General features: G+C 51.3%; 8 protein-coding genes across 8 annotated transcripts; 3 read left to right on the forward strand and 5 right to left on the reverse strand.

Annotated features, from left to right (window-relative positions):
• Positions 1–151: 151 nt before the first annotated feature.
• Positions 152–511, reverse strand: FIBRA_03678 (uncharacterized protein; the record flags this gene model as incomplete). The annotated part of the gene is made up of 1 exon (XM_012325510.1): positions 152–511. One exon carries the CDS (start codon positions 509–511, stop codon positions 152–154), a length of 360 nt encoding a protein of 119 aa, XP_012180900.1.
• Positions 512–926: 415 nt separating this feature from the next.
• Positions 927–1,993, reverse strand: FIBRA_03679 (uncharacterized protein; the record flags this gene model as incomplete). The annotated part of the gene is made up of 5 exons (XM_012325511.1): positions 927–1,097; positions 1,157–1,297; positions 1,355–1,507; positions 1,571–1,782; positions 1,852–1,993. The coding sequence occupies 5 exons, from the start codon at positions 1,991–1,993 to the stop codon at positions 927–929; spliced, it is 819 nt and encodes a 272-aa protein (XP_012180901.1).
• A 467-nt stretch (positions 1,994–2,460) lies between these two features.
• On the reverse strand, positions 2,461–5,173 carry FIBRA_03680 (uncharacterized protein; the record flags this gene model as incomplete). The annotated part of the gene is made up of 15 exons (XM_012325512.1): positions 2,461–2,756; positions 2,808–2,874; positions 2,927–3,022; positions 3,073–3,239; positions 3,295–3,506; positions 3,556–3,674; positions 3,729–3,857; positions 3,910–4,196; positions 4,257–4,290; positions 4,341–4,392; positions 4,441–4,466; positions 4,515–4,789; positions 4,850–4,933; positions 4,995–5,095; positions 5,145–5,173. 15 exons carry the CDS (start codon positions 5,171–5,173, stop codon positions 2,461–2,463), a joined length of 1,974 nt encoding a protein of 657 aa, XP_012180902.1.
• Positions 5,174–5,292: 119 nt separating this feature from the next.
• On the forward strand, positions 5,293–6,208 carry FIBRA_03681 (uncharacterized protein; the record flags this gene model as incomplete). Its single annotated transcript, XM_012325513.1, has 3 exons — positions 5,293–5,460; positions 5,516–5,851; positions 5,921–6,208. 3 exons carry the CDS (start codon positions 5,293–5,295, stop codon positions 6,206–6,208), a joined length of 792 nt encoding a protein of 263 aa, XP_012180903.1.
• Positions 6,209–6,454: 246 nt separating this feature from the next.
• Positions 6,455–7,299, reverse strand: FIBRA_03682 (uncharacterized protein; the record flags this gene model as incomplete). The annotated part of the gene is made up of 6 exons (XM_012325514.1): positions 6,455–6,589; positions 6,648–6,708; positions 6,759–6,984; positions 7,044–7,067; positions 7,120–7,143; positions 7,203–7,299. 6 exons carry the CDS (start codon positions 7,297–7,299, stop codon positions 6,455–6,457), a joined length of 567 nt encoding a protein of 188 aa, XP_012180904.1.
• A 575-nt stretch (positions 7,300–7,874) lies between these two features.
• On the forward strand, positions 7,875–11,382 carry FIBRA_03683 (uncharacterized protein; the record flags this gene model as incomplete). Its single annotated transcript, XM_012325515.1, has 13 exons — positions 7,875–8,566; positions 8,625–8,771; positions 8,832–9,349; positions 9,401–9,642; positions 9,698–10,066; positions 10,125–10,229; positions 10,284–10,352; positions 10,403–10,508; positions 10,561–10,711; positions 10,766–11,073; positions 11,128–11,168; positions 11,219–11,273; positions 11,327–11,382. 13 exons carry the CDS (start codon positions 7,875–7,877, stop codon positions 11,380–11,382), a joined length of 2,859 nt encoding a protein of 952 aa, XP_012180905.1.
• A 595-nt stretch (positions 11,383–11,977) lies between these two features.
• FIBRA_03684 (uncharacterized protein) lies at positions 11,978–13,447 on the reverse strand (the record flags this gene model as incomplete). Its single annotated transcript, XM_012325516.1, has 9 exons — positions 11,978–12,115; positions 12,176–12,244; positions 12,303–12,403; positions 12,454–12,546; positions 12,621–12,858; positions 12,926–13,014; positions 13,068–13,193; positions 13,247–13,323; positions 13,374–13,447. 9 exons carry the CDS (start codon positions 13,445–13,447, stop codon positions 11,978–11,980), a joined length of 1,005 nt encoding a protein of 334 aa, XP_012180906.1.
• A 383-nt stretch (positions 13,448–13,830) lies between these two features.
• Positions 13,831–16,717, forward strand: FIBRA_03685 (uncharacterized protein; the record flags this gene model as incomplete). Its single annotated transcript, XM_012325517.1, has 13 exons — positions 13,831–13,976; positions 14,036–14,162; positions 14,209–14,790; positions 14,840–15,053; positions 15,106–15,251; positions 15,304–15,387; positions 15,449–15,685; positions 15,742–15,825; positions 15,879–16,003; positions 16,057–16,185; positions 16,237–16,576; positions 16,637–16,653; positions 16,705–16,717. The coding sequence occupies 13 exons, from the start codon at positions 13,831–13,833 to the stop codon at positions 16,715–16,717; spliced, it is 2,244 nt and encodes a 747-aa protein (XP_012180907.1).
• Between the last annotated feature and the right edge of the window lie 268 nt (positions 16,718–16,985).

The raw sequence follows: 16,985 nt of genomic DNA on the forward strand, positions 1-16,985 counted from the left end.
TACCGGAATCCATAACCTCTTTGACCCATTGTTGGACCAAATCGGAATCTGTCGGGGGCGTCAAATCGAGGTGTGGATAGTTTTCGGGATTCAAAGCGATGGCTATATGCGCGAGTATCAATAGACACACGGTAACTAGATCATAAAATAGTCACGCACCATCTGGGAGGCCAGGTGCATTGGGAATATCTGTTGGAACAGAGCCTGGCGCGTCCGTCGTCGAGAGGGGAATCGTGGACTGTGTCTGTGCTGTTCCAGTGGAGATGAGAGAAAGTGGGATCGCTGTTGGGTTTGACGACGCGAGCGAGAAGGTAAGCTTTGTTGGGAGGGTGTTTGTGTTACCGGTAGCTCCGACCTCCGCGGCAGAGTCTGCGGCCGAATTATCGGCGTCTGCTGCACTTGTCGTTGTCGTTGTCGTCGCTGCCTGCCGGACATGGTGGTAGGCGCTGCTATAGCCGTGCGCAGCGACAAGCCCGGGGAGCGCCAGGGCTGAAAGTACGACAAATTTCATGATGAGGAACACGTCGCGAGACAGAACGGCTATAAAAAGAGTGGGAAGGGATTTTTTGCCACCCGAAGGGGCAAGGAGTATGTGGGGAAGGAGAAAGAGGACCAAGTCGACACGGGCGGCATGCCATGTTTATATTCAACGTGGAGAGCTGGACGAAATTCCTGCCGAACAGACATCGACGCCCGCCATGGCCAAGAAAGGCGATCAAATTCGGCACCGGCTCCCCAAGGCCTAAATTTAGCGTTGATTACTAGTCTGTGCGCGCACATGAGGCTGTGGCGCCTGCCCAAATTAGCAAAATGCTCCAGAATACGATAACCAGCCAATGGGTACAGCAGACAGCTCGTATTTTTAGCCACGACCTCATGGTGTCCAGGCGACACCGGATCGGAGTCCAAGCAGCAGCCTGCCCTCCTCATGCCTTCTTCTGTTTTTTCGGCCGCGGCTTCTCCAGGTCAATCTCCTCCTCGTTCTCGTCGTCCTCGCTGTCTTCATCCTCATCAGAGTCAATATCATCCCCACCGGCAGTGCCCAGGAAGTAGTCGATGGCCTCTGGGAAAATATCGTTCGCGATAAGCACACCCACCTGCATAACGGTGCGGACACATTAGTGGAGCTAGCAAGCGGGCCAGGGATTGTACGCACATCGAACGGGTCATCGGCGTGCTCGAAGAAGTTGAAGAAGCTGCCTCCCTCAGCGGGCATGTCGTCCCCGTCGTCATCCATCACGCGCGGGTGCAGCTTGGTAAGGTTCTTTGAGTCCTCTTTCCAGTCGATCTTGATAGACTACAATCAACTACATGAGTGCGACCCGAGTGTGCCTGTCATTATGTGGTCTCGCACCTGAGGAACAACGTCTCGTTCCCACGAAAACTCCAGCATGTACGGAGCAACGCCATCTGCGTCAGCTGTCTGAGTATCGGCAGCAGGCGGCGGAATGTAACGGTATTCTTTTATGAGTACCGAGTTGGAGAAATACGGGTTCTCTTTGAAGTGCTGCAACCGCGCGAATCATTAATGAACGCCCCTATGAACACTATTATAGATAGCGAGACTCACGAATTCAAGCGTGAAGCACCTAGACTCCTTCTGGTCCCGCGTCAACCAGACCTCCTCAAGGTAGGTGAGCGCAACTTGGTCCGAGTTGTGCTGCGCATGGAGCGCAAACATCCCGTGGTTCATAAGAGCCATCGCCCAGAACTTGGGAATGCCCTTCAGGATCGGACGACGTTTTTCATAGACAGGCAGTAGCTGGGTCTGCGCACGTCGCTCTGCAGGCCATATCAGGCGAGGGCATCAGCGCGGGAGGATACAGTCATCGACAGGCATACACTACGCACCCAAAACGAGCTCGGTGCGCGCAAGTTCCTTCTGTATCCCCTGCAGCTTCTGGGCCTCCTCATCACCAATTTCAACATCGCCGAGCGGGTTCTTCTCGCCCGACGCCCCGGGGGAAGCGCGTTTCACACCCTTGTTGCTCATGTTGAAGGACACAACGCGCAACTGGAAGCAGGAGGAACGAGGCGCGTACACGGCCTTGGTAGACTTCAACTTTCGCACAAATTTGCAGCCACAGCCACCGAGGAATTGCTACTCCGACCAATCTCCGAACTCCCCGCACTCCTCAAGGCGGTGGCGCACAGGCAAAGAGGTCACAGTAAGTCTACACGAAGCTTCACAGTATGTTGAAGTCAGAAATCATATAGGAAGCCATGTGGGTAATTATCCTCGCACGTTCCCAGGTTGAGTCAATATGACAGGAAGCACTGCGAGACGCAGTGTCCATTTGGCATTTTAGCCCCACCGGCTTATTTGTACCGGTCAGCTGCAAATGTGGTAACCCACAATTCCGAACAATTGGCTAGAGTATTGCATGCATATCGTAGTATAAATAGGCCACATCGTATGGACACCGTTACGGCAGGGAGACGCATACAACTTGGCTGGCTCTAGTCGATCCTCTCCTTCGTACCCATCTCGATCTCCTCCAATTTGCTCTTTGCCCGCCGATGGCCTTTCGCTTGGCTTCCCGATGCGGCCTTTAGTTTATCGATGTTAAGTGCTGGTATACTGAAGCCCTTGCCGTTGTTTCCCGACCGGTATCCCGGACCGTTGTAATAGATTATCTCCGTGAGAGGCACCAGCCGAGGCCAGTTCACGTAGTCGATGCCATGTGCAAACACGAAGACAAGCGACAGGGCGACCAGTGAGAACCATAGAACGAAGTAGTAGAATAGTGAATAATCTAGCGTACCAATTAGCTGAAAAGTCACAGTATGCAGCGTGATAGGCATACCAGATGTGCGTGGCAGAGTTAAACCAGCAAATACCATGAACAACGAAAACCCTAGTCCGTAGGGCACCTAGATGTCGACATTAGGCAAAGGATACTAATACTTAGAATACACTACTCACAGCACGGACTATGAGGGGTCTGCGGTCCCGCACCAGTGCCGCTGGCACCCATCCTCTCCGGGGTACAAACACACCGGTCATCAAATCAAACGCGTCCTTCGACATACTTAAAAAACTAAAAAAAGTTTATGAGAAGACAAACTGACCTGGCGAGCACCGTCGAGGAAGTTGTTTTTGAGATATCGCAACACAGAGTTCCAGCCATCTTCGAGCGCACCCGCCCGAGTACGAGTGCCTGTACGCGTAAAGTCAGTCTTAAGAGCACCTGTCCCACTGTATGCAATCGAGATCATGTTCGCATGATCGGCCCACACTGGCGACGAATCCATATTAATTACCGGCCGGGCGACAAAAAGAGAACTCCGTACTTTCTCGGAAGTCTTTCATGAATTCCTCGTAGGGATCTATGGAATCCTTCTCGTGCAAAATCTTGAGCGCTTTTAGCTGAGAGCTCAATGCCCACTTCGCGATTGCAGATTGCGCGACGTTCGTTCTGTCTAGATTATCCATGCAGTTGGTACGGACGGTACCGGTCTGTAGCTTGACTGGACTAGGTTGCGTGGAGTCTAGATGGAAATATCTGAGGTAGCGATCAGCATATAATCCCCCCAAATTGTAGCCTAGCGCACCCGTAACTATTCAAATCCTCGTCTAGCCGCGACAACAAAACATCAATTCGATCCCATTGCATGTTCTTGCACTCGTTATGAAAATCGAAGTATTCATATTTGACTTTCGATAGGTTCAACTATACCGGCGGTTCGATAAGCGAAAATTAAGCGACCATGTATTTACTACTAACCTGCGAGACGGAGCGCTCGTACGCTTCCTTGACTGGCTGTTCATGACCTTTTTGGTTGACTAGGTTGACTAAGCTTTGTTCGCCGTAGATAGAAACGTTGTCTAATAAATGTTTGCGCGTCGCGTCCACCTGTTACCCTCTCAATACTCATTCAAGCTGAGGTGCAACACGTCGGACGCACCGTTTCCTGAATATCCATAATCTGTACATCCGGCTTATAACGTAGCGTGTTCACTTCTGCCCAGAAGACAGGGACGCTGCCTCGAATTTGGACGAAGCTGAGTTGCACGCTTGTGTCATCAGGACCAACGAGCAGGACCTGCTCGGTCTCATTGAAATTGGCAACATTGCCGTCGTGATCTATACCTCGTCGGAAGTACCGCGTACCCGCTCGGTAGCGTGAGCGTCGACTGATGAGACATAACCGCATATGATGACCATTGACGCGCTCTGGACGGATATCGAACGCTGGAGAACACATCAATCATGGTCAGACGTATACAATCGCCTGTGTAAACCTATACTCACTGCCATAAACCATGGGCAAGATATATGGGCTCAGCTAGATTACTGTTCAGCTCAGGCTCGTTTTCAAGCGAGGGTGCGTCTCACGTTCTGTTCCGGATCAACCAAAGTTGCATCAATGAACCTTGCGTGCAGAAACCTGACTCACACAATGAGATGCATACTACGAGAGGGCACCAAGACTCACTTGTTCCAGAAAAACCTGTCGTCCGCCTTGCAGAACAGATTAGGGAAGGAAACGCAGGAAGATTATGCACATACAATCTCCCATAGCGCTTTGTCCCCATCCTCTTGCAAGGACGACCATTGGGCTTGTAATCGTCTTGTCAAGTCCCAGCCGTAGCTGAAGAAAAAGCTCCCGCCTGCTAGGTGTGACCGAACAAGTGCCAACAGATGCGCCTCAACCGGGTGTGGGGGGTTCTGCACGGACATGTCAGGATTGAGAGGAAGTATGTCGTAATCTGTGGCACGGTAGATGTTCTGGCTCATGAGTCGACCCCGCAGCTCACGCCCTGTCACCACGATAATGTACTCCGCTGTTGCATGTCACGTTCAGATTCAATAAAAGAGCCGGAAAGAGAAACCAAGTCACGAACACAATGCGAGGGACACCAGACCGAATATCCCATATATCGTCTTTGGCGAACGTTCAGCAGTATGTGGAAGTGGCGCATTAGGTGCTGGGATATCGAAATTTGATATATCAGCGCAATCCCCACATTCCGTCCACACATGACGCACCATTAAGGACAATGTCGCCCGAATTACGATAGATGGTCAGCGACCTTGCGCCGACTGGTTCTGCAGGTACAAACGTATAAGACTCGTTGCCATTCGTGTACCTAGACCGCCGTCAGACAGGGTTATAGCGAGAATGCGTTCATACTGTACAGATTAAGACGTTGGTGTAGTGGCTTCATGGTGGGCGTGAGGAGAGTCTTGCACTGGACAGCCGCGGGCGCGTCACGGTCTCGCGTCCAGTCGCAGAACACGCCGCTTCAGCGCTGTCCATGTCCGGCCACCTTCTGCCTCTGCCGCGATGAAGCTCACGCCGGAACTCATCCAGTCAGTTCCTTCCACATTAAATCCAATCAAAGAACGGCAGCTCGATCTCCGGGGTGAGTGGTATTACATCGCCTACTGGGCGCTTACAAAACGGCTCACAGGCTATAAAATCCCTGCCATCGAAAATCTCGGTATTACCAGGGTATGTGATGCATTGAACACCGGTCGAAAACTGCTCAATAGGATTCTATGTTCAGGACCAGCATGATGCGATAGATTTTACGGACAATTCGATCGTCATTTTGGGGAATATCCCACTCCTTCGCCGTCTCCGCACGCTTCTCCTCGCAAACAATCGAATAGCGTCGATTTCGTCTTCCCTGCACCTCTCTTCCCCCAATCTGACGACACTTGTACTCACGAATAACAACATCACCGAGCTCGGCGACTTAGAACCACTGAAGGACTTGAAGAACCTCAAATATTTGTCACTGCTCGGGAACCCTGTGCGGGAAAAGAAATGGTATCGCGAGTGGCTTGCCTGGCGGATTCCAGGGCTGAGAGTTTTGGATTTCCAGAGAATTCGTGACAAGGTGCGCCCGGCCCTCTCTCGCCGCCTGCGCTGCGCTGCTCGGCTCACCCGCCATCGATCGTTCGCCTAGGAGCGGCAAGCTGCAAAGGGACTGTTCCTCACGGCAGATAATCTACCCACACAACTCGCGACCACGCTATCTACGACGGTCTCGACCCATAGTTCAAAAGCGCCTGTGGCGACCGATGAGCCTAAACCTGCGATGGCGCCGGGCAAGGCAGGTCGGCTCATGTCGAAGGAAGAGGCGGAGAAGGTGAAGGAGGCCATTGCAAAAGCGACGTCGGTGGAGGAGATCAGGAGATTGGAGAGAAGTCTGAGAGAAGGATTTTTGCCTGACATGCAGGCTGTTGGTGCATGAGCACTGTATACTTAGACAAATTCCTGTAATGTTGATGTGCTCCTTTTATTCACTCGTGCTCACAGGCACCAAATAAGTTAATCCAACTAACGTTCTGCATTTCAGCACAGCATTGAGACTAGTTATGGTACAAGCGTGACAATCCAAAACAGCATGATAGCAAGACGAGCCAAGACAGGGGAGACGACCAGGCACACGAGGACGGTGCAAGCAGAGCAAAAGTAGGATGTGACACCGTACGCCTGATTAGATGCCTGTACCGAAATTTCCGATCCACAGGCCGTGGAATAGAAGTACAACAACAGAGAAGAGGTTGGCGAGGGAGCTAGCACCATGGAGCATACCAAACCTGCTGTTGAGAGCTTTCATAGCAGTAGATACCTGCGTGGAAACTTAGCAGCGACCCAGCGTCGGCAAATCCATGGGTCACGATACGTACACCGGCTTCATTGTAGGCCTTGCCTTCCTCTTTCTCCAACTTCTGGCGCTGAAACATAGTTCTGGGCGTCGTAAGGGCTCTATTTCAAAAAGATTCGGCAGCTGAGCTCACTTGCTTGTCAACGGCCCAACAACAAAGTAATTCGCTCCTTGGAAAAGAAGTACCGAGGCCAGAGAGTACGCCTGCGCTACATCTGCGACCAAGGGTTGCGAGAGGTGTGCGAGAACGGCAGGGTGGCTGCGAGTCCAAAGTGCTAGAAGACCGGAAGACATGATGATGCTCATGACGAAATAGACGGGGAAAATGCGATGTTGCAGCGCGCCAAATTGGTGCCTAGCTGTTGGTCGAGTGGGCTGAACATCATATCAACTCGGACGGGAGCAAGGTGGGACATACGCAGCGCTCTGAAGGCGATGGGGCCTGGCCATATATGAGCGGAAGGGATTCGCGCCAATTGAAAGAAAGCACGGACCAGCAAAGAAGGACACCCATATGGCTATAAGGAGATAGGTTTAGGCAAGAGCTGTGCCAGCAGATATGGGCGCTAGCACTCACACATTCCAAGGAGCCAGGCATATCCAATGAGGTAGAGACTCTTGAAATTGAAAAGGGAGAGAAATGAGGCGAGAGTGAGGGTCTGCACACGAGACATGTCGACGATACGGTGGACGTCGGATGGGACCTGGGCAAGGAGGACGTGGCGATCAAAACCGATCAAAGTCCGTCAGTCGCCTCGGCTGGCGCGCGGCACGTAGACAGCCGAGGTTTATCCGATCGTTGTGGATGCTGACGCCGTCTGCTGGCGGCGGGGGCGGGGTGGGCTGGGCGCACTTGGCGGCGGGCAGAAACGTGCGAGGCCATCGAAAGTGTCGGGGCGGGAGGGGGGAGGGACCAGGCTTGTTGGGGTTTTGCCATTGCCGGCCGGGAACGGTGGGACGGTGGCGACTGCCGGGGCCTGGGAGACGAGAGATAAGTATGTCGAAAGGCGGATGAGCCGGGTCGGGCTGTGCGCGAAGGGGCGACGCGGGAGCGGTGAGGTGAGGCGTGGCGCAGGGCGAGCGAGCTCGAGGGCGAGAGGGAGGATGCCGGATAAGGGAGGAGGCGACAGTCAGGAACACCGAAAGTGATGTGCCTGGAGTCGGCGGCTTCGTGCTCACTTGAGTGTGCTCCCACTGCCCTTCCTCTCCTTCCCTCCAGCCGCGACATCCCCGCCGCCCTCCTCCCCCCATGGCCAGGCCACCGTCCAGCTCTGCAGGACGACCCTACACCGCCGACAGACCATACTCGGCGCGTCCGACCACCGCGGGGGCCTATTTCGACCATGATCCGCAGTTTACTTATTCCCAGGACCAGCACTATACCATCGACGAGGACGAAGATGAAGAGTCCGAGGCAGAGGACGTCTTTGCCTTTGGCCCTCCCCCCACCGCACCCGAACCATCACCCCACGACGACCATCTCTACACCATCCCTGACACCCCCGTCTCGCCAGCCTTCCCCACCTCGCTCATAGCATCTGCTCCAATAACCTTCCCCCCGCCTACCTTCGATTTTTACGCGCGAGAGCATCATCCCGTTCCCATCCCTGGCCCTTCGACCGTGCATCCGCGTCATCCTTATCCTCTCAGCCCCGTCGAAACACCCCCGTCGACCGACTCTCAATCTCACGATGACGACCCATATCGCCTCCGCCGACTTAGCCGACCATCTTCCTCCCCCCTGGTTGGCGTAAAACCGGGCAGGTTCTCTGGAATCACCTCCGCTCTCGGTTCCAGAGGTGCCCATATATCCCTTTCTGACGCGAAGGAGAAGTATAGGGAAACCTCTGAGGATACAGACTTCAAAGGCATCTCTCCTACGCCCGGGTCTGTCAGCTTCTCCAGCATGTTGGATGTCGATAGCCAAGAGGGCTCTGTCAAGTACGTCTTCTCTGAATTGTGCTCTCGCGGTTCTTCTGATGTACGTACCTATCCACAGAATGGACTATGACTTTAACGAGATCGAGGAGGAGGATAGCCCATATCCTGAAGTAAGAGCCTCGGTATCAAACATCGATGACCCCGAGATGCCAGTATTAACTTTGAGGATGTGGGTTTTGGGCATTTTACTAACCGTCGTATCTGCGTACGTCCCCATCTCACCTCCCATAGCTACAAGTCCACTTCGCTCACGCTCATCTGACAGGGCTGCGAATATGTTCTTCAACGTTCGTCAGCCGGCTCCGAGTATCACAGCGACTCTTCTCGTCCTCATCTGCCACCCAGTGGGCAAGCTTCTTGCGGACTGGCTTCCCATTCAGACTTACCGTCTTCCGCGCTGGCTTGGGGGTGGTGAGGTCTCCCTCAATCCAGGACCTTGGAATATCAAGGAACATGCATTGGTTTACATGATGGCCAATGTTGCAACCGGTCCTCCATTTGCTATTCAGGCTACTATCTCCTTTCAGATCAATTATAATGTCAACTATGGATATTGGTTCAACGTTCTGCTCGTCCTTGCAACACAACTTACGGGCCTCGGTCTGGCAGGAATGTGCAAGCGATTGTTGGTCTGGCCAGCAAGTCTCGTCTGGCCGCAGAACCTGATTGTCTGCACTTTGCTCAATTCTCTCCACGCCGAGAACGATACTAGTGGTGGTCTCTCAAGGTTCCGTTACCTGGTATATGTCGGCACTGCAGCTTTTGTCTTCTACTTTCTTCCAGGTATGCGCCGCTAGTTCACTGATACTTATTATTTTCACTAACATTTCGAAGGCTATCTATTCACCGCCTTATCGGTCTTTTCGTGGGTTTGCTGGATCGCTCCCAATAACGTACCCGTCAATCAAATGTTCGGGATTGAATCAGGACTTGGAATGGGTATTCTCACCTTCGACTGGACTCAGATCAGCTGGATCTCTAGTCCGCTCATGGTACCATGGTGGGCACAGGCTCAGGTTTTTACTGGCTTCGTGTTATTCTACTGGATCGCCACGCCTGCCTTGTACTATACCAACGTAAGTGCATAGTTGCCTCCTTGGGCCCCGAGATTAAATCGTTTAAATTACCTAGGTTTGGGACCTCGCGTACTTCCCCATGCTATCTAACTACTTATACGACAGATTCGGCGAGCCATACAACGTTAGTTTGGTCCTCGACAGTCAGGCAAATCTCAATCAAACTGCGTATGATAACTACTCACCATTATATCTTCCTGCTGCGTACGCCATGACGTATCTCATGTCCTTCGCGTTATCGACGTGTGTCATTGTACACACTGTCCTGTACCACGGTCAGACTATCTGGAGGTCGTTGAAGCGTCTCCAAGGTGAAGAGGACGACATACACGCAAAGCTGATGCGTTCGTATCCCGAGGTGCCGCAATGGTGGTATGCAATATCGTTCCTTGGGCTCGGCTGTTTGGGTATCATTGCATTGGAGGTGCGTGCGCGCCGCCCGGTATCCCAGCTATCGTGTACTGAGATTTATCGATCGTCAGGTTTGGCACACGGGCGCGCCCATCTGGTTCCTCTTACTAGCATTGGCAATTCCTATTGTTTACATCATTCCTTCCGGATATGTCTATTCAATTAGTGGTCAAGACGTGAGTCCAAACACCACTATATATGATGCATCTCACGAAAATTTATGTTTCCAGGTTGCTATCAATATCCTTGCCCAAGTTGTCCCTGGGGTGCTTTTACCAGGAAAACCTATCCCTAACATGGTGCATATAACTAAAGATAAGAACTACAATCAAGCTAATACTTCTCCTAGATCTTCAAATCGTTTGCTTTGCAAACATTGTATGAGGGTGTTCGATTCATGCAAGACATGAAACTTGGCCACTATATCAAGATACCGCCACGGGCGACTTTCGCAGGTATGCGCTAATCATTCTTCATCTACGATCATATAATGTGTATCTTCATTAGTGCAACTTACGTCGACTATGATGGCGGGGTTCGTTCAATGCGGCATGCAACAGTGGATGTTTGAGAGTGTGCCCGACATATGCACTCCTCATCAGAAGTACGCTCTGACCTGTCCACACAACGAAGTCTTCTACGAGGCCTCAGTAATCTGGTGCGCTTTTCCGGTATTGATTCGGCGTAACACCGCTGACTTCATATTCATCAGGGGAGTCATCGGTCCTACACGTCAATTCGGCTCGGGCTCTATTTATCACCCAGAGTTGTATGCTTTAATTGTTGGTGTCTTCCTCCCTATCCCTTTCTGGTTATGGATTCGACATTACCCCGACTCGATCGTCCGCTATATCAACATGCCTATCGTCTTGACTAGTATTTCATCCATTCCCCCGGAGACTGGTATCAATTACTCGTCTTGGTTCCTGGTCGGATTTATTTTCCAATATTGGATCCGACGGCGGCACTTTGCTTGGTGGAGCAAGTTCAACTATGTGACGAGTGCTGCGCTGGATAGCGGTGAGTGCATGCGCTTTTTTGGTATTCATGCCTCTCTAAAGTCTGTCTATTTAGGTACTGTTATTTCCTTGCTTGTAATATTCTTTACGCTGGAGGTGCGTGGTTTTGCGCGGTACTTTTTAATCCACCTAACATCTTCCCATAGTTCCCGAAGGGCGGTATCAGCATCAGCTGGTGGGGAAACAACGTATGGCAAAACAGTATGTTTACGCATTTTATCCGCTAAAACTGCTACTTACTATGTTGGCCAAAGCTGCGGACTACAGAGGGACGCCCTTCAAGCCAACGCCACCAGGCGGTCTGACATAGCCCACATGTACTCGCTTCATCTATCCTTTACCTTTCTTACCGATAACCGCGAATGCAGAAGATACCTTGATCCAATCTATCTGTCACGGTCCCTACTGATAAGCTATTGTGACCGCCGCATCCAGGCTGCGCTCATCGATCATTCTTTACTGACTTCGTCTCGGGTGCTCACGTCCGCCTGTTCCAATCATTTACCATTCAATAAGCTGTTACATACATCAACATCTGCTCACTCGTGTACAACGTTAAGCCAAGGTATTCCGGTTGTTTGTTCGTCGGTGGTCAAGTTACGGTTATATCTAGATTATCGTAGCCTTTTTCATGTTACATACTTAGAGTACACCTTTTCGCAGAGAAAATGTATAATTTCGGTCTCACAACTTCTACCAACTGCTGAGACGTGCGTGTGCATGTGATCATAATGTGGACCAATAGATCCAATCCTTTGAAGTTTGAGGGGCTTGATGATGGACGGAACTTCGAAGATGGAAATACACGATATACACTTCAGATGACTGATACACAGATGCCAACGTGGGCTATACAAGGCTCAGGATCTCTCTGAATGCCGACGATTGCGAATGGATACAATTTATCAATGAAAACGGTCCCAATCTCGGCCCATTCCAAGACCGCCCATCCCCATCATCCCCATCCCCAAACCCCGTCTTCGGGAGCCACCTGGGCCCCGGTCTTCCCGTATTGCTGTAAGCACATTGTGTTTGTCGACCAACTAATATAGAAGAGGCCGTCAGGATGAATCAGAATAAATAAATAAAAACAGGGTACGCACATCGTTGAGGATGTTGGCGGATTTGGTCAATGCCGCCAAGTAGGCAGTGAGCTGGACGTCTTCGTACTCCTGCGGAGGCAAAAGTGATCAGGGGCGAGGTTGGGATCACAGAGCTGCTTAAACGCACGGTGTCGAATTCTTCCCGGAAGCCTTTGTGCTCATTTGCTGGTAGCGAAGCAACTAGAGCGGACAAAGAGCGTAACGTCGCATGGTCCTTCTCCGCTTGGCCTGCATAAACGTCAATTGCGGATCTCAGAACGCCACAAGGAGTGTCCCACCCGCAATCACGTCTCCGACGTACTTCACCAAAACTAGGATTCGCTCATGGAGCATCTTCACTGCGGCACGCTGTGAATTCAGATGCGATTCCACTGACCAGTTAATCTCGTCAGTCCTGTGTGCTGCCAGCATAGCCAGCATATATGCGCAAGTTGCGAGAACTTACAACTGTTATCCCCTTCCCCTCCCTTTGCCGTCCAATCTACTGCGATGCGCTCAGCCTCTCCTGTTTCGACGGTGTACGGCGCCTCAACAAAGACGGAGCGAGACTTGCGGTCACGGATCTCGATGGTTGGTTCATATGCCTTGATCGGAAGAGGCTGCGCCGTAATATCAGACGAAGCGGCGAAGACGGTAGAAGGCTGGAGGATTAGAAGTAGCGGCGTCGAACTGTATGGCGTGAACTACAAAGATTTAGAATACGTATCAGCAAGAGCCAGCTGCAACAACAACGCAGATGCAAGGGCGTACTTGTTCATGAAGCGCGATGTGGACGGCAGTCGGCCGTGTGGCGACAGTATACCACCCAATGAATTCGAGAGAAGGAAAGACCTGCTTATCTAGAGCCACCTTCAGTTGTCCTCAGCATACACAACAGGCAATAGCGACGTACACTGTTCCTTGCGATCGAGTAGGAAAGCTTGATCTACAGTGACGCCGTCTTCACCGACGGCAAGCTCGAAAGTATTCACAATCTCTACTTCGCGTCCATTCTGCGTACCAAGGAGCGCACCAAGGACTTTCGTGCGCACAGTGAGGAGAACTCAAAGAGGGCAGGCATCGAAGACATACCAAAGGGGACATTCGACTTTGTTTGTAATTTCAAACGGGTTAGATGCTCGGAGATGTTGAGGATAGGGAGAGGATGGCTTGGACGCGTGTTAGCCGTCGACCGCACTTGCTAACAGTTCGAACATACAGAGCTATCGAAAGACCAGATGTGGTAGTTGATGGCAAGACAACCGGTAGCTCGTCGGTGTCCATAGCACTCATGGTGGGCGAATGAAGCAAAGCACAACGTCCGTACGCTCAGTGGCGGGCCGAGGCAGCTTGTTGTTCGATGGCGCTCAGTACAACCAGTCCAACGGGAATAAGTCGATATTTCTTGAACACAGAAATAAAACAAAGGAGTACAGCGATCTTTGTACTTCCCATTAGCCGACTCGAACGACTGACCTCGTCATAGCAGCTCAGTACTAGTGACGCGCTCTACCAACTGAGCTAAACGGGATTGGTATGCCGTGGCATTTTTTGAGTCGTATCGATCTAGGGATACCGTGACGCGACGAAGCCTGCCCTAACGTGGGGCGCGTTCGCGCGCACTGGCATGCCCTTTCGATCGCGTCTCGCCTAGATCTGGTTCACACAGGTTCCTCATGTCCGGCTTTGACGCAGACCGTGTTTTCACTGTCTCTGTGCACGATGTGCCCGACCCGACGTCTCCTGATACCCCTTCCCACACTGAGAAGCTTCTCCTAGACTTTCTCCTTCAATATCGAGTCGGTGGCGACTTCATCTACAGGTCAATCCATCCGCACACCCACAGGTTTGATTGACTTCTGAAATAGCGTCATAACACAGAGACAAACTACGCGCAAACCTACTCCTCAAACAGTACCAACTTGAAGTTGATCTCCGCCACATTGGTCTTTACAATGATGAGATTGCTCACGCAATCCAAGATAGGCCCGCTGAAGTTCTCCCCTTGGTACATCGTTCATTTATCGTTTATCTCAACCCTGAACGTTTTCCAGTTTGAGACTGCAGCAACCAAGGCAGCGCGCACCATCCTCTTTCCTCTAGCTAATGGGCAGGGCAGCAGCTCTGACACAGCCGCCCAGTCTATTCCAAATGTTCAGGTCCTCGTCAAATCTGGCCTTAATTTACAGCAGTTTCGCGACCTTGCTGCTAATACCATGAACAAACTTGTTCGAATTCCTGGGATCGTTATCTCGACTTCCGTGCTATCTGCCCGAGCCACAAAACTCCATCTACAGTGTCGTGCGTGCCGTACTCCCAGGGTTGTATATCCGCCTAGTGGACTTGGTGGCCTGGGTGGAGGATCTGACCGAGGACTACCTCGGGTTTGCGACGCACCTGAGATTGAGAACCAGAAGAAGGATTGTCCGCTAGACCCTTACTTGATCATTCACTCGAAGTCGACATTTTCGGACCACCAAACACTAAAGCTCCAGGAGGCACCAGACATGGTACCAGTGGGAGAACTTCCACGACACATGCTATTGTCGGCGGATCGATATTTGACTGGACAGGTTGTTCCTGGTTCGCGTGTTATTGCAACAGGGATTTACTCTACGTTCCAGTCAGCCAAATCAGTACGTTCTCAGACACCTTGTCATTTGTTCACCTCTCACTTCTAGCTAGAAATCCGGTGGGGCCGCTGCCTTGCGCAATCCGTACCTTCGGCTCGTTCATCTAGAAGTCTCCTCACCGTCAGCATCGGGAGGAAGTGGATCTAATCCTTTCGGGCTGCAGTTTTCTCCAGAGGAAGAGGAGGAATTTGGGGAGATGGCGCGGAGCGAAGGTTTCTACGACCGGTTCGCAAAAAGCGTAGCTCCCAGTATCTTCGGTAGTCTGGGTATGTGAATTGTGACATTCAAAACGTTTATTTATAGCTAAACAATTGATAGATATCAAGAAAGCTATAACATGTCTTCTTTTTGGAGGTTCCAAGAAAGTGCTGCCAGATGGGATGCGGCTGCGTGGAGATATCAACGTATTGCTATTGGGTGATCCCGGTACAGCAAAAAGTCAGCTGCTTAAATTCGTCGAGAAGGTGCCGAGACACTAGCATATGTTATAATGGGGCGGGACTGATATGTATCTAGGTTGCGCCTATAGCTGTGTATACATCTGGTAAGGGCTCTAGTGCGGCGGGTCTGACCGCGTCTGTTCAGCGGGATGCTGTATCGGTGTGTGAGACGACTTATGCTGTGGCTTCTTACTCATTTGCATGGTCTTCCACCTACACAGCGTGAATTTTACCTTGAGGGTGGAGCGATGGTGTTGGCGGACACTGGCGTCGTTTGTATAGACGAATTTGACAAGATGCGTGATGAGGACAGGGTAGCCATACACGAAGCCATGGAACAACAGACTATCTCTATCGCCAAGGCCGGCATCACCACTGTGCTTAATTCGAGAACTAGCGTTCTTGCAGCTGCAAATCCAGTATGGGGGCGTTATGACGAAGGCCGAAGCCCCGGGGAGGTAACCGAACACTCTGTTATTTGCAAACAGATAGCACTGAACAATGTGCCTACTAGAATATCGACTTCCAAACGACCATTTTGTCTCGTTTTGATATGATCTTTATTGTGAAGGACGAACACAACGAGCAGCGCGACCGGGTGCGTACCGTCCTTCGTCTGAGCTCTGGCTAGCCGCCTAATTTCATTTGCAGATGATCGCAAAGCATGTGATGAATATTCACATGAACCGCCCGAACCAAAATGCAGACGAGAATGGTGAGACGGTAGGCGAGATCGATATCGACAAAATGAAGCGGTACATCGCGTATTGCAAGGCGTACGATAGTTTCGTGATGGTTGCTGTGCATGTGCTGATTGTTCCGTTATCAGGAAATGCGCACCACGATTATCAGCCGAATCACAAGAAATGCTGAGCAGTCACTTCGTATCCCTGCGTAAACAAGTACAACAAGTAGAGCAAGATAACGACGAGCGTAGCTCCATTCCAATCACGATCCGGTGAGTGGATTGTTGAATCGTCCTTATATAGCCAAGCTGATAATGAGATAGACAACTGGAGGCTATTATACGGATCTCAGAGTCACTCGCCAAACTGACGTTATCGCCCACAGTGCACAATCACCACGTCGATGAAGCGATCCGAATGTTCAAATGTTCGACCATGGATGCCGTCTCCGCCGGCTCTGCGGACGGTCTTTCGCGTGGGGAGCTGAACGACGAGATGAACAAGATTGAGAAGGAGGTCCGCCGCCGTCTTCCCATAGGATGGAGTACGAGCTACCAGAGTCTTGTGCGCGAATTTGTCACGCAACAGGGCTACTCGAGCCACGCATTGGAGCGGACATTATTTGTGCTAGAGAAGCGGGAGATCATTAGATTCTCGGGACAGGTAAGAGTCTCCGATTGCTTCATATCCGCTGCGCTAATGATCTTGACTTCCTGCTCCCAGAACAAGATCGTGCATAGGTCAGTCCACAGTCTTCTAGAAATGTTCGTGTGCTGACCCTAATAATGTAGAGTCGGTGTTTGATTCCCCAATTTGTGCATTATTTTTTGTATAACAGCCTCGCGATCGCGTTGTCGTATGTATACATAGTCCAAGTCATGAACGTCGTAGAGTTGTGCCGCTGGCTTGCGCCAATGAACAATTATAACAAGTGAGTTCAGCTGTTTCCTTGCGTGATGACAAGGAACGTGCAATCACTTGTGACTGTATTACTTGACATGACCACATATCAAAAGTGGAGCTAAATCCCAGGACCCCACTACTTGTAGCACCAAGTGCTCCTTCACTTGAT

Source organism: Fibroporia radiculosa (genome assembly GCF_000313525.1).
Source record: "Fibroporia radiculosa TFFH 294 genomic supercontigs, scaffold2199, whole genome shotgun sequence".
NCBI classification, from domain to species: Eukaryota; Fungi; Basidiomycota; class Agaricomycetes; order Polyporales; family Fibroporiaceae; genus Fibroporia; species Fibroporia radiculosa.